This window comes from Ananas comosus, unplaced genomic scaffold, assembly GCF_001540865.1.
Source record: "Ananas comosus cultivar F153 unplaced genomic scaffold, ASM154086v1, whole genome shotgun sequence".
NCBI classification, from domain to species: domain Eukaryota; kingdom Viridiplantae; phylum Streptophyta; class Magnoliopsida; order Poales; family Bromeliaceae; genus Ananas; species Ananas comosus.
In genome coordinates, this window is record NW_017890803.1 from 19536 (window position 1) to 34346 (window position 14811).

At 40.1% G+C, this 14811-nt stretch overlaps 1 protein-coding gene across 1 annotated transcript; it reads left to right on the forward strand.

Annotated features, from left to right (window-relative positions):
• The first annotated feature begins 8085 nt into the window (after window positions 1-8085).
• Window positions 8086-12576, forward strand: LOC109704263 (dnaJ homolog subfamily B member 13-like). Its single transcript, XM_020225023.1, has 3 exons — window positions 8086-8438; window positions 8924-9363; window positions 11794-12576. Exons 1-3 carry the CDS (start codon window positions 8274-8276, stop codon window positions 12230-12232), a joined length of 1044 nt encoding a protein of 347 aa, XP_020080612.1. The 5' UTR covers window positions 8086-8273; the 3' UTR covers window positions 12233-12576.
• The last annotated feature ends 2235 nt before the right edge of the window (window positions 12577-14811 follow it).

A 14811-nucleotide genomic window follows, 5' to 3' on the forward strand; every position in this document is an offset into this window, starting at 1 on the left:
CCCCGCCGTCCCCGCGCGCCGCCGGTCGCCGCTGAGACCACCTGCGGCCGCCCAGACCGGTGCGGGCCGAGGTCGGGCCCGCTCGGCTTCCAAGCGCCGCCGCCGCCAACCGAGGGTTGCACCGCCTTCTCCTTGGCCTCCGCCGCCGGTTCGTCGCCACCCCGACCTCCTCCGGCCGCCGCCGCGCCGCCGGGAAGATCAAACCCGAGAAGGAGTGGGAGGCGTGGATCTCAGCCGCCGCGCCACCGGTTGCCGCCCGCCGCCGGCCATCACCCTTCCCGGGCTTCTCGGACCGACTGCTTCCATCTCCGGCCGGACCGCCCGCCTCCCGGCCACCGGCGGCTAACCCTAGCTCCATGCACTCCGGTAAGACTGTTTTTAGGTTACAGATTACTGCTTGAGGTTTCCGGTTGCCTTTCCGGCAATCCGAGGACACCCCGATGACAGTGGAAGTGAGCACGGTCATCCTTACTTCGTGCTGAACATCGTGCTCACCTCCGTTGGGGTCAACGATGCCCTGGTTTGCGAGTTTGACGCAATGTAAGCGCTGTGCGCGCTATTTCGCTGAGGTTCGCGTTGTGTGTGCGACTACCACAAGGGTTGGCAGTGCTCCGAAAGGTGAGCACGGCCTCCGGCACGTCAAAACCTGTAAATGGGTATCTTAGCTCGGCTGATTGACCTCTGGTTTGCGTAGACGGACCATAAAAGCCTGAAAAATACATGAATCAATGTGATTTCTTAGAATCGGGAGGGCTTTTATGCAATTTGATTCTTCGTGGCTGCTGTTGGAAGCATTTGCGGGTAGTGGGCAAACTCTGGACTGATTGTCCAAGGCCACAAGTCCTTGCGGAATTCGAAAAGTGATTTCCGAAGCGTTTTTCGGCGAAATCCGCCGATAGAACGCGGTTTCGGTTCGAAATTCTTCCGACGGTTTCTCGTGAGCATTTCTTGAGTCGCTGAGCCTTGTTGGCTGGTCACTCACGTCATTTCAGGGGTTTGGAAATGACGGGTGAGCGACGGTGGATTCCGGTGTCGAAATAGACACTCTCGGAAACCCGGATCCGAACGATTATCCGACGATAATTGTTTGGAGGCGAGATTTTGGGATTGCTGCCAAGACATCTTATTTGATGTGTTTTGTGGCAGCGGGTCACTCGTATCATGAGTCGGTGCGTTTCGGGACATTTTAGTGGTCCCGATGGAGTCCCGGTGCGATTTTCGGGACTTCCGGCGAGTTACGGTAATCGGTATTGGGAAACCGATCTCCGTGGGTTTGCTTGTGGGTTATGCTTTTAGGGTTTCTTAGTTGTGGGTTAGACACTAACCGAGTGGACCCTCCTTAGGTCCGTGTTGACATTCTTCTGCAGTCAGGAGACAGGCGCGACAGTTGTACAGGTGGGTACTTTGATCCGACGTTGGTACAGTGGTGCACGCTCGGTGATGGTTTCTTACCTTTGCTCTTTCGTTATTATCTAGCATATATATATATATATAGTGTTGAGCCTAGCACCATGTTGTTTGATTATACTCTACTCGTTGTTTGCATGTTTAGTATCCTGAGTAGGAGTAGAGTAGTTCTATCCGCATCCGTATCTGTTGACCTAGTTGGTTTGCTGCGCATTCCGTATCTGTTGACCTAGTTGGTCTGTTCTGCATTCCTCTACTCAGTTATTTTCATGTTGATATCATACTTAGGAGTAGAGTTGACTTATCTGTTCACTATATCTGTGATTTGGTTGGGCGGTTCCCCATTTGATATCTATGACCTATTCGGTCGAGTTGCCACAGTTCTATTTTGACATACGTAGCCGATTAGTTGCTGATGGCCTATACGGTCGGTGTGCCCTGAGGGGCTGGATTGTCGGCTAGTTGCCGATGGATGATCTTTGAGCATACTACATTGATCGCCACTGCAGGTACGCATTTCACGAACACCAGCGGTCTGATCCACCGCAAGAGGGTGTTCTTTTCCGGAAAAGTGGTTGGATTGCCAACCCGTGAGCCCAGGGGCTTTATTGCGAGGGTATATGCTTCTGACCCAGGGCCTTCATTGCGAGGGTCAGGTACCGTGCTTCTGACCCAGGGGCTTCATTGCGAGGGTCAGGTACAGGTTGCGCAGTGTGGCATGGGCCTGAGGTCTTCGGACCAATAAGGCAGCGAGATTGGGTACTTTTGAGCTTATCGTCAGTTGACGCATGCATACAGTAACTGTAGTATTTATTTTCAGTATATCCTTATCTGTTTATTGTAGCTACTGTTTTATTTACCTGCATCTATACTTGTCAGCTCCTTACTTATCAGCATCTTTACTTACCAGCACTTATATCTATCTAGTTCTCCGTGTTATTGTATAGCTCTCTTCCTGATCCGGTGAGTACTCCTCGCCTTCTTCGGCTTGCGGTACCCACTGGGAGGGGAGACATGTTTACATGTTCTCACCTCCCCCACCATTTTTCAGGTATCGCGGGTGATGAGTAGTGGGACGAGACGTGAGGTACGTGTGTAGCGGTCGATAGAGCTTCTGACCCAGGTTATTTCGATTTAGTTATTATCCTTGGTATTTCTGTTGTTATATAGTTTAGTTGGTTTATATGGTTCAGTATTTATTTACATTTGAAATGTGGATTTCTGGATTTTGTAAAATAAAAGGTTTTCTACCCCTCGTGGTAGCGTTTTTAAAAGAATAAAGGTTTCTGTGTAGGAAACAGTTTTCAAAAAATTTTTGTGGATTTCTGTTTAAACCTTGAATGTAAAACTGTGATGTGAATGGTGAATGTATGAATGTATAGTTATCTTTTATATTCATCTGGTTGTGGTTGTATCCTTGTTGTACTGTGTATTCGATCAACGCCGTGCAAATACAGGGGAGACTCTGTCCGTGTGAACAGTGGATTCCCTGTATTTGTGGTGGATCTGGCATACTCTGGGGTCAGGTTTTCAAAAAAAAAAATTCAGACGCTTTTCCGCTTTGTTTTAAACTAAAAAGGGACCCCGGGGCGTGACAGCCGCCGACAGCGATGACGACCGCGGGGGCGGACGAGGGGCTCGGCGACGGAGACGACGGTGACGGCGGCCATGGGGCCGCCGCCGCCATGGCCGTGGGCTTGGCGACGGCGATGGAGACGACGGTGGGGGTGGGCTCGGCGGCGGCGGCGGGGGAGAGGAGGAGGGGTCGCGGGCGGTGGAGAGGAGGGTGAGGAGGGAGGCAACGGTGAAGAAGGAGGGTGAGGAGGGAGGCGACGGTCCGATCCGCCTCTTTTTTTTCGGCGAGAAAAAAAAAAGAACGACAGAAACGAAGAGGAGAGAGAAAGAGGAAAGAGAAAAAGTAATAAGGGTATTTTGGTCAGTTTGCTGAAAAAGCGGACCGAATCTGCAAAAACGAAAAATGTGGCCCGATTTTGCAAAAGTCCAAAATAAGTGGATTTTTTATGCAAATTGGCCAATTTTATTAGATAATATACTCTTTTCTCGAGCGATGTTATTATTAATTTTTTTTGAAGGAAGCATGTTATTCAATTTATTAATATTTTAGAAATAAATTTAGTGAAAAATATAAAGTAATTAACTTTTGAAATTGAGATCTCAGATACCAAATGTGAATTCCTTTGCTAACTATGCTCAAGATCATCTTATTGATTGAATTATGGGGCACTAGTAAAGTTATCTGCGCATTACGGCGGAATGATGTTATAAAAGACAAAATATAAACAAAATAAAAATTTTAAATTTTTTTGACTTACATGAGACTTCAATAAATACAAATAGAATATATAAAATAGATATAGGTATAAATGTAGCAAATTATAATTTTAGTAAATAAATTACATATAACAATAATGAAAGAAGCAACAAAAGAGTTTCTACCCCATACACACCTTGATCGCGTCGTCGACATTTGGCAGGCGAATCCCGATTTTTACGTCGCCTTCGTCGCTAGTATCGAGCTCCTTCTTAGTCACGATCATCTCTATCCCGTATAGATACTCCCACACTCGCTGCTTCTTCCCTTTTACTGAATCCAAATCCATCATCACTTTCTCTTGCTGAGCCCGGCTGCGATGTCCGGAACCTTAATTTCAATCCACACACAACTTTAAAAGAAAATTTTTTTTTTTAAAAAAGTTACAAAACATGAATCCTTCTTGTGCGCCAAGAAAAAAAAAGGAAAAAGAAAATAATATGAGAAAAAAAAGTATGAAGAAATCTTATTTTACTCATTTGTTCTTATAGAATCAATTTATTTAGATGATTGACCAAATAAATATATTAATTGAGAGGTGGGGGTTAGAAAGATGAAGCATCGGGTGAAGTTGGAACCATGTAAACACATTAATTGAGAGGTAGGGATTAGGAAGATGAAGTATTAGGTGGAGATGGAACTATATAAACACATTAATTGAGAGGTAGGAGGTTAGAAAGATGAAGCATTGGTTAGAGATGAGAGTGGGAAGATGGAAGGCAAGGGTGAAGGAGGATACGCCATGTGGCAAAAGTTTATGAAAAATAATGTATAGGTATAAATATAAATATAAATATGTTGCATGTAAATTCATATATATTCAAAATAAGAAAAATCTATTTTTTCATTCTTGGTCTGATAATTAAGCACCAAAATTAAATGATAGGGCGATCCAATTTACTTTTAAATGTGCTAGGATAAAAAAATATATATTAAATTATCTGGCGCAAAGATGTATAAGGATCAACCCTTTTTTTCCTTTTACATTGCAAATAGATGTTTAATTTGGCAATTTGAATAATTTAACATGCTCTTTTCTCAAGTGATGTTATTTTTATTTTTTTTAAGAGAAAGGTAGTATGCTAATCGATTTATTAATATTTTAGAAATAAATTTAATTAGCAAAAAATATAAAGTAATTAGGTTTTGAAGTTGGAATCTCCTGTATCAACCGTAAAGTCCTTTGCTAACTATGCTCGGGATGGTCAGTAACGCTGCTATTGATTGAATTATTATGGTACATATGTTGCATGTAAGTTCGTATATATTCAAAATAAAAAAAGCTCTATCTTTTTTCTTCTTGGTTTGGTAATTAAGCACCGAAATTAAACAATAGGACGGTCCAATTACTTTTTAATGTACTAGGATAAAAAAAAAAGATATTTTTTATATTTGGTACAATTCAAGCGATTAAAATGACTGTATAAATAATAATTTTGATTAAGAATATAAACTAGATCAGGTTGGATAGAGCTGCCGTTCCGAATAAGACAATAAATGAGAGACAATAAACGAATCTAAGACAATAAATTGTATCACTTTTATGATTTGTCTTACCAAGTCCCCTCTCAAACTAGCCTCTAATTTGTCTTAAAGAAGTATTTAAATTATATAATAGTATTATTTGTTTCTATCATAAGTGTAACTAAAAAGATAGTGCTTTAAATGTAACTTTATTATTATTAAAATTTTATTTCTGTCAAAATAATAGAAATTTAGTTATATTTAATTTAAATTTGTATAAAAATAGGAAAAAAATAGTTGGACAGATTCGAGGCATGTACGGGAGGTGAATTTTTTGGTGGGGTGGATCATCAAAGAAATATTTTATCTCGTTACAAAAGCAGACAGGAGAGAAGGCAGATCTCCCAATTTTGGATTTGCTCTATTTATGTCCCTAACTTCGATTGAGAAAAATAGTCTATTTAATTTTTTGAAAAAGTTTAAAGAGTGTCAATTTTCAAATTTTCTTTAGTTGATTGAGCGTTTTTTTTTTTTTTTCTTTTTTCAACGGCAAATCGAAGAGAGTGATATCTACATCGGCCGTCTGGCTCAAGATTTATAATGTTTCGGTAATATTGTATGTTTTATATTTGAAATAACAAATTAGTTACTAACTTATTAAATAAGTTTAAGTAGTTGTATATTCTTATTAATAGATTATTAATAATTTTTATCAAATGTAAAAATAAAAATATCACTTAATGTATGATAATTTAATATTTCTATCACTAAAAAATTTATAATGGTTTTACTGTTTTACTAATAACTTTTGTATACAGAATTTGAGTTGAGTGGTAATGATGTAAATATTTTTAAACCAATTTGTATAAAAAATTCATTAGTTTTGAGTTTTTACAAAAGTAAACTGCCTTTTTAAGATTTTGCAGATTCGAACCGAATTTTTAGAAAACTGACTAAAATATCCTTACTATCATTTCTCTCTCCTTTTTTTTTTTTTTTTTTTTTTTTTTTTTTTTTTTTTTCTCATCAGTTCTTCTTTTTCTCTCTCCGCAAGAGGAGGCGGCGCGAGGCGGAGGTGGGAAGGCGGCCCGCCTCGTCTCTGTCAACGCTCCGCCCCCGCACTCGCTTCTCGCCTCGCGCACCCTCTCTGCCTCCTGGTCTCCCGATCCGCCCGAGGCCGGCCCCCGATCCTCTTTTTATTCTTTTTTTTTTTCTGCCCAACCCTCCTCATCGCTTCCCCCGGTCTTACAGTAAAGAGGGTAGCATCAGTCCTTACCTCTTTTTCTCTTAAATTTTTTTTTCCTCTTCAACCCCCCGCTCTACGCCTCCGTGAACCTTCACCGACGGTAACTGAGAATATGGCTTCCCGCCTTCACCAGTGAGCACCCGCGTTGGTCGGAGAATGAGGACTCGGAATAAGTTGCGGTGAGAGCGGAGCGAGAAAAAAAAATATATAGAAAATAAAAAAATAAATAGAATAAAGATATAAATTATGAAGAAAAAATAGTTTTTTGTTAAGAAAATAAAGAACCAAGAGAAAGAAAAGATGATGAATTTGTCGCCGTTCAGAAAATGTTGTCCTTCAGAAGAAGTGTGCACGATTTTAGAAAGAAGTTGCACTGCTTTAGAGGAAATATACTTTTTTTGATGAAGTTATACTACATTATGAATAAAATGTGTACCTTCGAACAAAATTGAACGTTATTCTGAATAAAAATTACACTATTCTCCTCAAATCCTCTCCACTTTCGGCTAAAATAGTGCAATTTTCGCACAATAGTATAATTTCGTTCAAAGAGTACAATTTTTCGTTCAAAAGTGGCCAATTTTTATCTAAGAAAGTAATATTTTTTTTGGACTTCTCAAGGAGTGGGTAAATTTTTTTAAAAACATATAAAGTAAACGTTTTCTGAATAGTGTACAATATTCCTGAACCATTGTCCATGAATTCATCATATTCTTTTTCTCTTTCTCTCTTAATCTTTATTTTCTTGATAGAAAAATATACTTTTTATATTTATATTTTAATGGTTTTATTTTTTGTATTTTCTGCAGTATTTTTTCTCGGCTTCGCTCTCACCCGTACTTGTTTCGAATCCTTGTCTCTGGCACTGGGTCGTGCCTTCCGGCCGAAGCGGAGAAGAGATTACGTGCGTTTCCTTGTTAACCCGCCAGGGGGGCGGGGGGGGGTCGTCTATCCATGAACGGCCGGAGGGCAGTAGGGGGTTCGAAAAGAAAAAAAAACCGCGAAAGAAGAAAATGAGAGCAAAGGACGTGACGTTGCCGCTGTTTACTATTGTAAGAGCGGAGAATGCGGCGGAGAGGGTCGGAAAAAGAAAAAAAAAAAGAAGGGAGCGGTCGGAAGACAGAAAAAAAAAAGAGAATCAGACGGCGATCTGGCAGGAACCGAAGGCGAGGAAGGTGGGCGAGAGGAACTGCGGGGGTGAGGGCGAGGCGAGGAGGGCGAGGGCGCGAGGACAGAGGCGAGCCGGCCGCGCTCCGCCTCCCCCCCTGTCTCTGCTTTGCCTCCACCGCCACGTCCATCGCCCTCTTCGAAGAGAAAGATAAAAGAATGAGAGAAAAAAAGAGAGAGAAAAGAGAATAAAAGCATATTTTAATCAATTTTCAACGACTGAATCTACAAAATCTAAAAAAGATGAGTATTTTGGCAAAAACTAAAAACTAATAAATTTTTTATACAAATTAGTCATATTTTTAATAAAAAAATTTGGAGAATAATCTTGTTAAATAATATAAAGCAATCATTATGTATGATTACGGTCCACAGATTACGTGGTAGACCACATCCAGTTACTAGTCTAGTCTCGAACCAACTAGCTTCCTCTGGAACTTTCTACAGGTTTCCCACCTTCTCTACCTCTCTCTCACTCTCTCTTCCGGACGTTTCCATCCCCCTCCTCTATCTCCCTCCCCCCACCTCCTCTCTCTCCACACCACAAACCCTACACCTAACGAAGCGAAATCGTTCTGTCCAAACCCTACTTCACCGATCCCATTCACAAGCTCACGAAGAGCACTGAGAGAGAGAGAGAGAGAGAGAGAGAGAGAGATGGGTGTCGACTACTACAAGATCCTACAAGTCGACAAGAACGCGAACGACGACGAGCTCAAGAAGGCGTATCGGAAGCTCGCCATGAAATGGCACCCCGACAAGAACCCTAACAACAAGAAGGAGGCCGAAGCCAAGTTCAAGCAAATCGCCGAGGCTTATGAGGTAATGTTTAATGTTTGATCTAATCTCGGCTCACTTCATTTTTCGGCGTAATCACCTAAATTTCGTTTAATCGCTGAATCGCACACACAGCTCATGTCATTTCTCAACGATTAATCTGGGAAATTTCTGAATTTTTTCTCATTTTTTGGGAGAATCGGTTCACTAATGCCGATTTTTTGAGTTAATTTATGTTCCTTTCCAATTACCTTTCGTAAATGGCGGAATCATACACAACCCACTTCGTTTCTCATCACTTGGGGATTTTTCTAGGAAGCAGCTGTTAAAGCTGGTTTTTTGATCTAATTTATGCTCCTTTTCACTTAGCTTTCTAAAGATCGATTTTTTTTTGCAAGTTTGTTCACTGATCACACACAACCCACTTCAATTTTCAACTATAAACTTGGGAATTTTCTAATTTTTCCTTCTTTTTTGCAAGATTTGTTTATGCGTAGCCATTTTTTAACCTAATTGATGGCTATTTATAGGTCCTGAGCGATCCCCAGAAGCGTGCGATCTACGACCAATACGGAGAAGAAGGGCTCAAGGGCCAGGTCCCTCCCCCTGGATCCGATGGCGGCGCCACCTACTTCTCCACCGGCGGGGACGGTCCCAACGTGTTCCGCTTCAACCCGAGGAACGCCGAGGATATATTCGCCGAGTTCTTCGGCACGTCGAGCCCCTTCGCGAGCATGGGAGGCGGCCCTGGCGGTATGAGGGGAACGAGGTTCTCCAGCTCGATCTTCGGCGACGATTTGTTTGGATCTGCTTTCGGTGGGGGTGGCGGCGGGGATTCGTATATGAACTCGCACCGGGCACCACAGAAGGCGCCGCCAATCGAGCGGAGACTGCCTTGTAGCCTCGAGGAATTGTACAAAGGAACCACGAAGAAGATGAAGATATCCAGGGAGATCGCGGACGCGAGTGGGTAAGTATAATTTGATTAGTCCTTTCCTCATGTGATATTGTTGCCATTGTTTGTTCTTCAACTATCAATTTTTCTCCCAAGCTTGTTGCATTGTGTTAGTTAATTGTTTATTTATTCCTGAGCTGAATATAATACTAGCCAATGTTCTAAAAAGCAGTATATCCAGATGTGGAATAAACTGGTTAAACTTTTATAAAGAAGAATAATTTATTTTAATAAATTGTCGTTCATGAATCATGATCACTTGTAGCCACCCAACAGGTCAACACTTAAAAAAAAAAAAAATCTAGCTTATTAATATCTACCAACTACAAAAATATTCACCAATATTTATAAACATAATTATTAAACTCATTAGGAATTATACGAACTGAAATAAAAAGAAAGATAGTAGGTTATATTTATATAACGATAATTACATTTGTATGCTTTATTATTTAGCCAAATTTGTATGAAAATAGTCGTATGTATATGCATAATCATTAGCCATGTAATTTCATTCAACACTGCATTTTCAATTCCACCTTCTAAGAAAAAAAGAAAAAAAAGATGTCTGCATATGTGGTCTGGCTGCATACTGCATCGCATATTACATATGTAGCCGTATCAGCCGCTTTTTGGAACAATGATTACTAACAAGAGATATTTTATGTTTGTATATAATTCCCTAGATCGCTAGATCTTACCACTTTTTCCCTGGGACCGAAAAACTAAATGAGGGCACGAATTCCCCCTCTCGGTAGTGTTTAAAACTTTATTGCATTTCCATCCACGGATGAGATAGGATTAGGCCTCTGTTTAGTTTTCCAAGAGAAGTTTCTTAGTGTCTAAATTTGGCGTAGGTTTTCTCAGCGATTGTTGCATAGTATGCATTTAGTTGATTGTCCAATCTATCCCAATATTTCAGGATAACAAACTTCATCTTTGACATTATTTAGCATATCCTTGAAAAGTGGAATTAGTTAACACATTGCTCAGTCATAAATGTCTATTATGCTGCTTGCCAACCGAGTACTGATGTTCCAGGACCAAAGATGCATGCTGAAAGATAGTTTCTAGCTACCGCAATACCTTCATGAAACTTCCTTACTCCCTCTTTGGTAATAACCCCTTTTACTTTTTTTGCTCTGCTTCCCGGTATTGGTCGCTATCAGAGCAAACTTTTCACTGCTCTTGTATTACAACTAATCAGTTTGCGGGTCACTCTCAGAATTTAATTTGTGAAACAGACTCCCCTATTCCTATCCTGCTTATTTTATCTCTATTCACTCTCTCAAAGAGAACCACCGAGCACCTATCTTAGCATCCACTTTTTTGTTTCTCTCTCTTCTTATAAGTTACAAATGTATAAGGCCAATCAGAATTTTTACCAATAAAAGGCAGACATTTAGAAGTGCCTTAATTTTAAGTCCTTCCTAGGTATATATCTCTGTTGGAGCTTTTACTATTTCAACGAAAAAGAAGATTAAATATAGAATGCAGGCTGGCCGCAGGGTTCTAAGGGTCAAAAGATAACTACAGTGCTACTTGAATTCCATCTTTCTTAAATCCTTTTTCTGATTCTTGGGAGAACTGATTTTTTTAAGATCCAACCTTTTGCTTTTCTTAATATCCTTACCTTTCATATTACAGTTTTATGCCTTTTGCTCTTGGAAAGGGAAAAAGAAATTCCTTTTGCTCTTGGAAAGGGAAAAAGAAATTAACTTACCAAATTAAGTATTATCACTTCTAACATGCATAGTTTTTGTATATAGATTTTACTTGGTTAAAAATTGTCCCAAATCTTTCCTTACATCTCTAGAACTGCTAAAGTTGTCAATAGTCATTCTCTCACTGCTTAATAATCAAATTTGGTATGGGAGGGAGAACCATCTGATACTTGCTGTATATGAGAGTTTACATCTGGATTTTATTTTGTCAGAAAGAAAGGGGGCTACGATTTTGGACTATCACTTGCTTCGCTCGTATAACTTGGATTTTGGAGTCAATTCTCTCTTGTCGTTATGCACTATCAGTGCAACTACTTAATAGGACCACCAACAACTGTAGGCATGTTATCATGGGTAGTTGTAGTCCACTATTTTTCTTCTTCGGTGATTATTTTTACTCTCCCTAAGTTGCGCTAGTTATCATAGGAGGGTTGTAATATTTTGTTCAAGTAAATCTATACTCTATACTTGTGTGTCAACTCTATACTCTATGCTTGTGTGTCCACTCTTTATTTTCTGCAACATTATTGTCAAACCATATATAGTGACAATACCCAGTTTTTCAATTTGATCATTATATTAGGATTAACCTCTATTGAATGACCTTGAGCATATATATATGTAGTTATAAATTATGTGATACCAAGAGGTTCTTCGCTATGAAATCTCATCTTGTTTCTATTTTCACCCATGGCTTAAATTGTTTCAACTGTCTATACAGGAAAACAATTCCGGTGGAGGAAATCCTGACGATCGATGTGAAACCTGGTTGGAAGAAGGGAACGAAGATTACATTCCCAGAGAAAGGAAACGAGCAGCCAAATGTCATCCCCTCCGACCTGGTCTTCATCATCGACGAGAAGCCCCACCCTGTTTTCACCAGGGATGGTAACGACCTGGTCGTGACCGAGAAAGTACCGCTAGTCGAAGCCCTAACCGGCCACACCGTCCATCTGACGACTTTAGATGGCCGGAATCTCACAATTCCCATAAACAACATCATCTATCCCGGCTACGAGGAAGTTGTTCCTAGGGAGGGCATGCCGATACCGAAAGATCCATCCAAAAGGGGAAATCTGAGGATCAAGTTCGACGTCAAGTTCCCGACGAGGCTTACTTCGGAGCAGAAAGCCGGGATTAAAAGATTGCTGGGCCAGTGAGCGAAGCAAAGTGAATGTAAATAGGCACCTCGTATTGTTATTTTATCTGCGTGCCAACAACGTACTTGAAAATAAACTGAGTGTTTGTTGCGTTTTACTCCAGGGCTTGTACGCTGCTTAATAGAGTGTAGAGGAAAATGAGATTTTTGTTTTGAGTGTTTGATCTCCAAAGGCAGGAACTCATTTTCCGTAGCTTATCATTATCTTAAAAACACTTCGAATTTGATACGGTGGAAGCAGGTGCCTCTTCTACAGCTTTAAAACATGCTTTGGTTTTGTAACATTTCATTATTTTATTTTATTTTAATTATTTATTTTTAATAGAGAGTGATTATTTTGTTTAACTTTTTAATTAAGTCTCTCAAATTTCCTTCTTATCTCTCTTGTACGGTAGCTTCGTCTCTCTCACTCTTGTCAAAAACATATTGTTGATCGTCATTTCCACCATCACAAAGATTTTTTACTTGTTCTCTTTACTGTTTTTGGTATTATTGAAAAAAAAAAATCTTCTTTGGATAGATTTTCGATGTAAGACTATTTTTAGAATCTAAAATTTACATTAAATCTTCTTTGGATAGATTTTCATTAGATTTCCATGATATAGATTTTCTAAATTTTATATGTTATTTGGAATGCCTATCAAGTATTTAATCTAATGCCTAAAAGAATATAGATATAAAATTTTGTTTCTGAATTTGGTCTATATTTGGATTATAATTATCAAATATGTTCCTATATAACAAAAAATTATCCTTTTGAATATCTAAGCCTTTATTTTCAATTTTTCTTTAAAAATTTAATCCTATTCATGTTGCTTTATCTTTTGAACAAGATACCCCATCAAATTCTTCTTTTTAATTGATAGTTATTATTCCTCAATTTATTATATTCTTCTTTTTGTTTTCTGTATGAGATTGACCTTTTAGCAACTTAGACTTGCGCCAGTACTATTTGAGCCTATCCAAATTATAATATTAGGATTTGCTTTATTTCTTAAGTGTTGTATTAGATGTATTGGACGATCTATTAGAAACTCAATCGGAACTTAATAAGTTTTGGCTATTTTTGTATTTTGATTTTGTAATGAAATTGTCACGCCCCGGATTACACTGGCCCCGGGCGCGCCGACAAATCCGCCGTATACAAAGAAATTTTTCCTGTATACGAAACGATAGCTGTACCTGCAAATCAAACACTACTACGAACAGTAGTAGAGAGCTGTTAGAGAAAACAGAAGCTAAACAAACTAAGTTTCATAAACATAATCCAAATCCAAAATACAAAGCTACTCGCACTGACGAGTTAAGTCCACTATGTACATAAACTCGAAACAAAATATCTCCTGCAGTAAGGGCATCTCTAGCTCAGCACGTCGGGTGGGGCTCTAACTCGCGACGCCCTTGCCTCGATCCTGATCCGCGGAAGGCGCAGCAACCGAAACCTGTAGCTCTGCAAAACAGGGGTAACAACTGGGCGTGAGAACTACTGTAAAAACAAGTAGTCCTCAGTGGGTACCGCCCAAAACAATATCGGTCCACCCACTAAGTCTACAAAAGGGAGTAAGAATAGTCAAAAAGCAGGAAATAAACTCAACCGCTACAAATCACTACACTATCATGCTCTACACTAACCAACTGTAGGAAATGTCAAATATGACCAAATTCAATCAGGACTGTAGACATACCCGTCCCTAGGACTGTGAACACACCCGTCCCTGCCTAGTTGCAACTATTAGGCTCTATCCACACAACTGGTCCTTGGAGAGCAAGTCCAACCGGCATGAGCGACACCAACGCGAAAGCACAAAGCCTGACTCTGGAGTGGCACTCGTGGGCGCTACCCATCCGAGTATGCAGCGTATCTCTGTCGAGCTCAATCAGGCTCCAACTAGCCAAAGTCAAGTGTACAGGGTCAAAACAGGTCTACAAATCAAACCCACATGCCCTCAGCACAATCTGTGACCAAAACAAGAATCTGGGTCTACCGCTAACCCGAACGGCACCCAACGACCCGAAACAGCCTAAACTCTGTTGAAGAAAATAAGCTCGGCACCCCAGCACGAGCGTAAATGCCTTCTAAACTACCACAGGTATCCATCGCACTGATACTGCAACGATACAATCGAATCACGGCTCCTAGAGCTAAATCTGGTAGTTTAAGCATATGACGGGTCAAAACGCAGGTTTTCTCCTAAGTCAAATTTCGAGTCCAACATGTATAATATAAATATTCATTTCAGCATACTTCTACATTCATATTACATTCAAGATGCTAATCGATGAATTAAAGTATGATATACAAAAATCGAACTATACACGTCGACTAAACATGCACTTAGGAGCGGAACCGATGATAACCCACCTCTAATGCAACTTCTGGCAGTAAGATGGTCTCAGATCACAAGTAACACAGCTGGTAGCACCTCCAAACCAGCAACAAGTCCCCCCAAAATCTGGACATTACAATTCACCCAAAAATCCAGCAAAACCATCAATTTACCAAAAATTTCAGCACTAATGCTTAATTATCTCAATTCAAATGTCAAAACTCACCTAAAGATCTCCAATTCTGGTGAGGAC